The sequence below is a fragment of the Seriola lalandi genome, unplaced genomic scaffold (assembly GCF_002814215.2).
Source record: "Seriola lalandi dorsalis isolate HSWRI2012SDOR001 ecotype SW California unplaced genomic scaffold, Sedor1 jcf7180002054672, whole genome shotgun sequence".
NCBI lineage: Eukaryota > Metazoa > Chordata > Actinopteri > Carangiformes > Carangidae > Seriola > Seriola lalandi.
This window is the reverse complement of record NW_019525225.1, coordinates 2,430,314-2,440,082: the sequence shown is the minus strand read 5'-3', so window position 1 is coordinate 2,440,082 and position 9,769 is coordinate 2,430,314. Positions and strand designations below refer to the sequence as shown.

Sequence of the window (9,769 nt, the reverse complement as noted above, 5' to 3'; positions counted from 1 at the left end):
GGTGGGGGGGGGCACCTGGAGTCTGGAAGGAGCCAGTTTTTTCAGAAAAGCCCTTTCGCCTTCTTCCATAAAGACATAAATAAATATATACACACTGACTCTAATGCACGTGCATTGCATGTGCAGTATGTAAATATGCAATATAGCAGGGCTTCTGGTAGTCTTGAAGTCGAATGCCATCCTGTCATCTCATATTGTCGTTCTCCTAGATACTGTTGCCAGGTGACTGTGGCTGATGTGGCTGACTGACCTTTTCAAATTGAGAGAGGATGCTTCTTAACCTATATCCAAATGTTCCCAAGCTGGTCTGCCCTTTCTTCACTGCAGCCATGTTTCAAAGAGACTCTGACATTTTCCTTGCGGTCTGATTGGATGCAAAGCAAAGCGGTTTTCCACAGTATTTCTGTCAACTGTTGACAGATGTCAAAATTCACTGGAGGTTACAGTAACCATTTATCCATGAGAGGCATCCAACATGGAAGGAAAAATAATACCTGATGACGATTTTAATGTTAATTAGAAGGTTGTCCACATGCAGCCCAGGTTTGTGTGAATGTTGGATTGTTTGCAGGACATTTGAAACCCACTGTATATGAACTTTTTTATATTATAGTATATTCCTATATTATAGTATATTTGTGGGCTTGATAATGCAAAGAGGACTGTACAGATAATGTGGATCTCAAGCGATCCCTGTAGGGAGCTGGATTAGTAGGACTTCTAGATAGGATTCAGTGTTTTAGCTAAGGACTCATGAGAAGGATGGAGGCTTTCTTGTAAATGGGAATGAACCCAGGTTATTTTTTTTACCGTGTCGTCATGCCTATAAAAGTTTCTGAGATATTGCATTATAATAATATCCTGGTTCAAGAGCAATGCTAAGTAAGAAAAGAGTAATTTCTTGCTGTCAAATCTGCTGAGCCAGAGACACCTAAACTTACAGTACACGTCAGAGTTGGAGTTTTCCTTCTATTTTGGTCCAAGATGTGAGAAAGAGGGAAAAAAATGAAGGGGGTTTGAAAGCAAATAAAATACCAAGTTTTTTCAAATCTGGATTGTATGATCATTTTTAATGTGCAACCTCTTTGTTTTGGGGTAGTTATATTGAATCCCCTCTAAGGTCAATGCGTAGACACATTGACTGTTAGGAGATAAAATGGTGCTGCCTGTTCAGCAATCAGAAACCAACAGAGAGAACCGAATCTTCATTTCTAATGGCGATTCTGTTAAGAGAGATTAAGTTAGCAGTCTGTTGGATAAACACTTTATCCCTTTAATCAGCTCTGTTCTTAAAGCTATTAAAAGAGGGACTCGTCTCTACCCTCTCATCCCATTCTAGCCCATTTCCTCCTCTTGCTGGCCTTGGGGGGAAAAGGAGCCCTTCCTAATGCTTCCATCTTATGATTAACTGTCAGGTGCCCTTGTTGCCTCACAACAGTTTAACCTAATGAAAGTAACATGTATCTAATCTCTTGATAATGAACACAGAAGAAAACCCAAAAGTGCAGCTTGTAAATCAGCCCTGGCTGAAAAACCAATTAGATTTTGATCCCTGGAGTCAAAACACCATCTCTGTATCTCAGCTGGGATCTGCCAGGCCTGTATCCAGGGAATCTTGTGGGACACAGAGAGGGTACAGCTGTTGGATGCCACGCCACCGAGTCACCACCACACACTTTTAGCTTGTCTAGCTGGACAGAGAACCAACATGGCAGCTGCAGGGGTGGGGTGGTCCCAAATTATCTGCAGCTCATAGTTTGGATGTGTATCACAAAGGAAACCATGATGCATCTTGACTATCCTGGCGAACGTCCCAACAGAGGATAATCTTTCGGGGCCCTCAGAGAAACTCTGTCTGTGGGAGTCTGTGTTTTTAGAAAATAAAAAAGCCCAACAATTAGGCCTGCTTAGAAAAGATGGAGCCAGTCATCTGTAGTTCATTTCACTCACATGTCTTGATCCATTAATTCAAGGGAGAAATTAGAGGTTTTAACAGGTGTTGAAAGGCAAACTGAAAATGAGACTGAGATGCTTTGTAACAAATCTCATCTGCACCAGGAAGGAAAAAAAAAAACAAAAAAAAACACAGCCAAGGGGAAACACAGCTTTTAGCTTGAATGGCTTTAATAGGCGTGCCTGAGCTGGTAACGGGGCTTGTATAATGGAGAGCAGAGGAGAAGGTGTGGCCCAAAGACATCTGTCCACTAAGTAGGCCATATTGTGTCAACAGCTGCTATAGAGTGAAACGTCCTAAGGGGAAGAAGTTGAATCATTTAAACATTACAGCAAAGGTGTAACATTATCCTCTCTGTTTGGGCTTTTTTGTGTGTTTGTGTTTGGTTACATGCACCTACTGTAGCTAAACATGTTAACATGACAAGTAAAAGACAGAGGCCTAACCCTACCACCTGCAGCTGACTAAATCCTTACAGTTACTCAGTTTGTTTACAGAGTTCATCCTCTTTTCTGTCTAAAAAAATAAATAAAACGTAATCCGCCTTTAACACTTTCGTTTCTGTGAGTAAATCATGGTGGTTGCTTCCTCTGTGCAGCTATTGCCTGTGCTTCATGCTGTAAATGTCTGTACGGGTAATATTTTTTTTAATTTGTCCTGAATCAGCATTTCCAATGCACTTCATTAAATTATGAATAATAACAGGAATATAATCAGATGGATATGAACAGATAATTCCTTCTTAGCAATTGCACTCTCTTGGTTTCTGTAACTCTCTCAGTGAGAAGTGGAGAGTCACTGGTTAGCATTTAATACTGACATTGTTAGCCCTGTTAGCGACGTGGCTATAGGGACGGCAGTGTCGGCCTGAAGGGCGGTCAATCGCATCGGTTCAGGGTCAATAACTATTTGCAGGATTGTAATTGGCCCTCATCAGGGGACCACGCTTTGGTGATCCTCTGACTTCTTCCCTAGTCACACAACATCCATGGTGTTGGTGTTGCCATGAAATTCTCCATGTTCTCTTCCGGATGAACTTTGATCCGTTAATATTCATCTAGTACCATCATCAGGTCAAAACCTTCATTTGTAATGACTTTCCCACCAGCCTAAGTCGTACTCTGTGTGTACTGCTTATTTTAATATGCTAACGCACAAAACTAAGGTGGTGAAGATGTTAAACTTGCTTAGTTACTTATAGCATCAGCACGTTAGCATTGTCAATGTGAGCATATTCGCTGATGTTAGCTCAGAGCACTTCTGTGGCGTAGACTCGCCGTCTTGTTATTATACCAGCTGATGCCAGATTATCAAGGGTCTCAGGAATTCTGTCTTCTGGCTTCACAGGTTACCTGCCTTCAAGATTTCTTTGGTGATGACGATGTCTTCATTGCGTGTGGACCAGAGAAATTCCGCTATGCCCAGGATGACTTCTCTCTGGATGAGAACGGTGAGAGATACAGCTTCAGTCTGTATTTTACATCATGTAATACAGCAAGCAAAGGCGAGTAAAAGTATATTCACTGTACATTAAACGTATTATTTTGTAGTTGTGACCTGCACATCTTTGTGCAATGTACTTGTAAAACCATGGTAAACATAGTGGGTGAGCTTTATAATAATCAATCAAGCAGCAAAAACATGAATAAAACACATGGCAGCAAATTACAATTATGTTTTCATTTTAATTTGAAGAAGCATATTAAAATGTATATTATGTCAAACAGTTGACCATTTTATTGAATAGTAATCTGATGCAGTTTTGTCCATATATGTCTTGTCTTTGTTTGAAGTTGACGTTATTGTTGTTTTGGCTCATGCTTTGATTTTAAATCTCTGGCAGTGCAAAATGCGCTGTACTGCGAATTCAATTTATATATTAGTGTAATGGTTTAAATTTGTGCAGTCACAGAGGGTTAGTTTTCCCAATATTTTTTACTCTTTATTATGATTACAGAGACTTTCTTACTCTGAAATCCCATCTCATCTCTTTAATAAGCATAATAATGTGAGATGGATGTGATAGTTTGATATTTAATATAGGGATTTAAAAAAAAAAAAACCTGTTTCTTGCATACTGCTCCTGGTTTCCAGCATTGCACTTTAGCACATAAAATGTATCATGTATTGTGTGTATATATATATATATACACACAATGAAAATGCCCAGATACACCAAAGTCCCTGCGGTGTCATTTAATATACCAGTGTCCCATTAGGGTCTCTTTAAAGGTATCATAATGGACTTTTTCTGTAAAAGATGTTATTTTCACATGCATAATACTGTGTGCTTGTTCATAGTAAGGAGAAAAATTATGTTTGTGAGAGGGAAGCCAACAAGGGAGAGTCTGTTATCAGCGGCAGGCAGCAGGGAGAGGAAAAGGTAGAGAAGAAGAGCCATTAATCTGTCCGGTGACAGGTTTAGGCCAGTGATCTGTTGGTGCTGATACTGCCGAGAAGTCAAGGAGAGAAAATGCGAAACCAATCCTCTCGCTGAGTCGCTCTGCTCTCCACAGACCTGAAAACCCTATTTTTAACAACCCACTTCCACCTAATGTCCCAACTTGATACATTCAGTATCATATAAATGTCTTTTAATCTCAACACAGCACTGATACAGAACAGGCCTGATTTGTCATCATGTTCCCCTCATCCCTTCTCTTCCCCTCTTTTCCTTGTCAGATCGTGGTAGGATGGCGATGCCAGGTCACTTATAATGATCTGGGTCCTTCTCCTCTCAGCATACCTCCCCCATGGAACCAAAGCTAAATTGTTTCATTTAGTCTATAATAACCTCGGGGCAATGCTAAATAAAATGGCTGAGAGTCTCGAGCATCCAGACATCACTGAGTGAGTTGGCCTCAGTGGAGCCGAGGCGGAGAAAGCCCTGTCTGTAATACATCACATTACATTACCTGTGTATCCATAACACTCGTCACTGTGGAGGATGTCTGGTCAAATCCTGATGCTTTGGAAGGCAATTCAGATAATATGATGAATGATAACAGTCCAGATTCTGTATGTGAAAAAAATCAGTGATCATGTAATAAAATGTTCTGTGTTACCGGAGGTAAACTTTGCATATGTTTTTCTCTTTTTTTCTTCTTTTCCACTGGTGCTGCTTTTAAGCTTGGTTTGGCAGAATTACCAAAATAGCTTGAAATCCCCTGTGGTTATTTTTCACACTCCTCATGTTAAATACAAGACTATACAGATGGACGTGCAGACATGTGTACCTGCAACTCTGTTTGCGCAGAGACGGAGTTAGTCGAAGCTGAGAGAGAATCTGTGTAGATAGGCTCGAGGGGCTTTTTTGAGACCACTGAGTAGACTAGACAAGCTGCCAATCTGAAGTACTGTCAAAGGCGTGGTGGCACACCTTGCAAACAATAGCACATGAATGTACGCCTGTATCCAGTAGTGTGTGAAGGTTAAGAGAGAGGAGACAGACGTGGTGCGATCCCAGGAGACGGAGGGAGGACAGATAGTATAATTAGCATCAAAAGTGGAAAAGAGGAGGGAGGGGGAGGAAAGAGGGAGCCTGACAGTACAAACAGAGAGGAAGATGCAGAAGGGAGGAGTAGCAGTGTCTGGAGTCTGTCTACCCTGATTAATACAATGACCCAGAATATACTGGATGCAATTTTCTATGATTTTATATAGGTGCTCATTGCTATACATGTACAGTACATGAATTTAAAAGCAACAGAGATCACTAGTGGATCCAGGAATATCAAGATCAAACTATGTTTATTGAAAACCATTTTCAGTACCTGAGTTTCTGTACTAATACCAATATGTTACTGTGATGATACTTAAGGATAAAAAAACATGTTTTTCTACAAAACCATTTTTTTCCATTTAACAAAGGAAGCCAAACCCTTAAATGTTAAATGTTGTCATGCTCATCCATACAAGAAATCTAAAATTTCCAAGATTTTGATTTAAATCACAAACTATCTGATCAAAGGAAACATAATGAGATGATGAATCTGACGAGACATTTAATGCCCCCTTCTTAGTGCTTTTTGTTTCTTGGTGGTATGGATGCATTTGTTAAAATGCATGTGAAAGCTGCTAATTGTCTTGCCTCAGCAAATTTAATACTTTAAAGTGAAGTGATGTAGACCAACCAAAAAAAAAAGCAGTGATATTCTGCAAAAAAACTGTTCCTACATGTCGTTTCATGTTGTGTTTGTGCTGGTTTTTTTCTGTCAACTTGTGCTGTGGGGTCACACAAAACTGGGTGTGTATTCATGCATTGCTTGTTCCTAAAACCCAAAAGGGAACAAGGGAACTACATAATACTGTTGTAATCAGACCGTTAAAGCTATTTATTGTTTGTTAAAATTGATTAAATTAATAAAATGATTTATAAAATGACAATTTTAAAAACGTAGGCAAGAATCAAAGCAATTCATTTAATACATTAAAATGAACTTCACATCAGCTCAGGACCAGCCTCCCTGGTTTATCAGAACTGGAAAAATACTGAGGCTGTGATGAGATCAATGCATTGGTTGTTTCACCATCTTCTTGTATTACATTTTATTTCCACCAGTCATCATGACAAATCAGTGTGTCATCATTCATTTTGTTTAAACAAAATTTATATTATTGCAACAAGTATGCGCACAGCTTTCCAAATGTTAACGTATTTCACATTATCAGGACAGCATCGGTTGGAAGTCTTATTTGACTGGCCAGTTTATCCAAAGGTAGAGCTTTGACTAGTTTTCTTTTCAGACATTGCGATTAACTTTAAACTCATGTTTTGGACAGAGCTGCGCTACTGAACAGGAGCAGATGTTGCTCACTCATTGGGTTTGGGGGATAAAAGTGATGATCTCTAACTTTCTTTGTGCTTTTTCTTTCCACAGAGTGCAGGGTGATGAAGGGACCCAAAACTCCACGTGGTTCAGTAAAGAGTCCTGGTCCGATCAAGCGCAGCAAGTCTCCTGCTGAATCGAGTGAGCCCATTATTACATCACCTACACTGTAACTCTTCCTGTTTTTAAAGTAGAGCAGAACCTGCCCCCACCTTGTTCTATGAATCAAAACAAAGTGCTGGTGGAAAATGGAACTAGGCTAAAGCTGATGCAGGAACTGAACTCAAATACAACATAAAATATGACAGCAAGGTGATGTAGTGATCAGCTCCTGGGGTTGTGGTGGAAGACACTAAATCCCAACCAAATCCAATGGTGCTCGTCTGTAGCTGGCCTTGACCTCTGACCTTACTCTGATCTAGAGAATAATTGGCATAAAGATGGATTTCTCCTTCATGATCGATTGTGTTTGTGTACAAATACCAATCAATGATCCTCCCAATAAGCAAACATTCAGAGATGGTAATGAGAGAAAAATTTGTTTTTTTTTTCTCTTTTATTCAACTATAATCTCAATTTTTGTTTGGAATTTGCACAGAGGGACATAAAATTGTGGTTCCTCTCTGTGTTGTCAGGCTTTTTGCTTAGAGAGCTGGAGTCGCATTGTTTTTACTGGGTGGTCCAAAAGACATCAACTCCTTAATCTCACTACAACACCCCATAAAAACCCTCCATGAGAATGAGGACAGAAAAAAATCCAGCCTTTGTTTATTGGGGGTAATCTGATGAGATTTAGTGTAATGTTGCTAATGCAGATTCTTTTTTATTTTTTTAAACCATGAATAAAACATGAAAAGTAAACAAAGACAGTGTAAATAGCCTTTAGCAGTTTGTTTCACAATCAGGGATTTTAACATTTAATAATATCCAGTAGGCAACAGAGCATAATGGAGACACTGGTGCCTACTCATGCTTGAATCTTTAATGTTAACAACAGCATTTAACACTGCTATACCTCTGTGCTACAGTGCTTTCTGAGTTTATGTAGTAGCTGCACTGTAACTCGGCTGAACAGTTGGTGCCATGAAATCTAATCCAGTGCCGGCATGAAAAAAAAAAAAAAAAGCTGGTTATTGCTATCTACCATGATGGCACAACCATTTAAAACCCATTTAAGTATGAGGGACAGTGTGACAGTGTCTCCCCAGCAGTGGCAGAACAGAACAGTTTAGCTGTTAAATCCCCTGCAAGGTAAACGCAGAGAGATGATGCTCTCACAGTTGGCGGCCTGGTAGCAGCAGGTAGTCCTTGCCTCATGTTTCACACCACTTTATGTGATGAGAAGGGGTGGGGTGGGGGCATTGTGCTGGCCAGCTCTGCAGGTTCCTTCGGTCCTTCAGTGGTCTTGAATAGTTTATTGATCAGTGATGGGGGGGATGCCTGGCCTTTAAGACAGCAGATGGTTGACCAACATGCTGGACGGGCAGTAAACTGTTGAGCATTAACCACCTCTGTAGGACCTGAGAGGTCAGCAGAGAGATAATGAGGTCGTTGCAAAGGAAACGTATGCGACTTGTCCATTTTAACTAGGATTAGTACTAAAGAATAAAAATAAGAATGGGTCTTTGTGAGGCTGAAATCAATCTTTTTGGATCTTTAGTTTAAAAAAAAAAAAAAAAAAAAAAAAAAAAGATCAAAGCAGGAGTAATTCATCTTCAGCTTGCATGATAATCAGCTGAAATTACAGTCATCAGATATTATATCATACATCACATTAACAATAAGTAAAAACATTTAAACACACTAATTGGATGTAACTTTGTAAAAAGGGATTAATTACTTAAAGGAATTTAAAATAATTTAAAGTAATTTTAGACAAATTTAAGAAGTGAAGTGCCCGCAGGGGGGAGGATTCAGAACAACACTGACATGTCCATTAATTACCAGTTTAACTGATGTATGATTTTTTTAATAAACATTTTTCTTTGCACAGGAGACTCTGTGCCGTCTCCCTGAAGGTAGAAGATGAAAGTGATGATTCGGGGGGATGGCATGGCTCCTCTAAGATTTGTGAAACTTCTTTGTCATGGTTATGCATTAACGTATAAATTAAACAACTGTATAAAGCCAGATATATTCATCCATTTTAGTGCATGTTCATATTCAGTTTAAACCTTTCCTGGCATGAATTTAAGGATATCTACACAGGACATGCACAATATGACAAAAAAATTGATTCCTTTAGTTAATATTGGGGTTGCTATTTAAACAGAGATATTTTGGCAGGTTCAGGGAGCTGCCAGATAATATGTATACTTTTATATTCTCCCTATCTAAGGCACTTCACTGTAAATCTCTACTGGAACATGAAAAGCTATAAAGTACTGTATATTGCCATCTGTCTCTGAATGCTTCTCTTGCCTCCAATTGGCAACAGCTGGTATTGTTGAGCTGTTGGCTTTTTATTGGCCAGCGGGTCAACAATAGGTGCACATGTGCCTTGAACCGCAGGCTCTCGTTCTCCTGTGCGCTCAGTCAGTCTCAAATATACGTCTGGTTTACGGAGCAGTTAGACTGCTTACCGGCTCTCTCTTCAGCGCCTAGCACCTCAGAAAAAAACAAAAAACAAAAACAACTTGTCTGAGGGTGCATCGGGTTTAATGAGTTGAATGTATTGAAAGTGTGTTCGGCAAGGTCCTGGGATGAAAGCCCACGATGAAAACACAGTGATCTTCAATTCAACATCACTATGCTGGGGTGAATTTTCTACAGAGGATGAATGAATCTCTCAAATGTAGAAATCTAAAGACAAGACCACCTAGACAGTGTGGGCAACTTTGCTGATGCGCATAGAAAAGGTTTGGTCTCTGAATGAAACAGCTGCTCTGTTCAGTAAATGTGGGAGAGCTGCTCATGTTTAGATATACTGATTTTAAGATCCCAAGATAATAGGATGTGTAATTTTCCTGTGTTTTTTTTTTTGGGG

At 39.6% G+C, this 9,769-nt stretch overlaps 1 protein-coding gene across 3 annotated transcripts in view; it reads left to right on the top strand.

The window, feature by feature from the left end:
• Positions 1 to 9,769, top strand: part of LOC111666211 (neuronal migration protein doublecortin) — a 27,604-nt gene that overhangs the window by 14,043 nt on the left and 3,792 nt on the right. For 2 of the 3 annotated variants that reach the window (XM_087178051.1, XM_023421484.2), the window contains exons 4-5: positions 3,302 to 3,404; positions 6,835 to 6,924. In XM_087178051.1, coding sequence (XP_087034177.1) covers positions 3,302 to 3,404; positions 6,835 to 6,924 — 193 coding nt within the window. Of the gene's footprint in view, positions 1 to 3,301; positions 3,405 to 4,636; positions 5,035 to 6,834; positions 6,925 to 9,769 lie in introns of those variants that run through there. The other variant, XM_023421485.1, reaches the window with a different exon arrangement.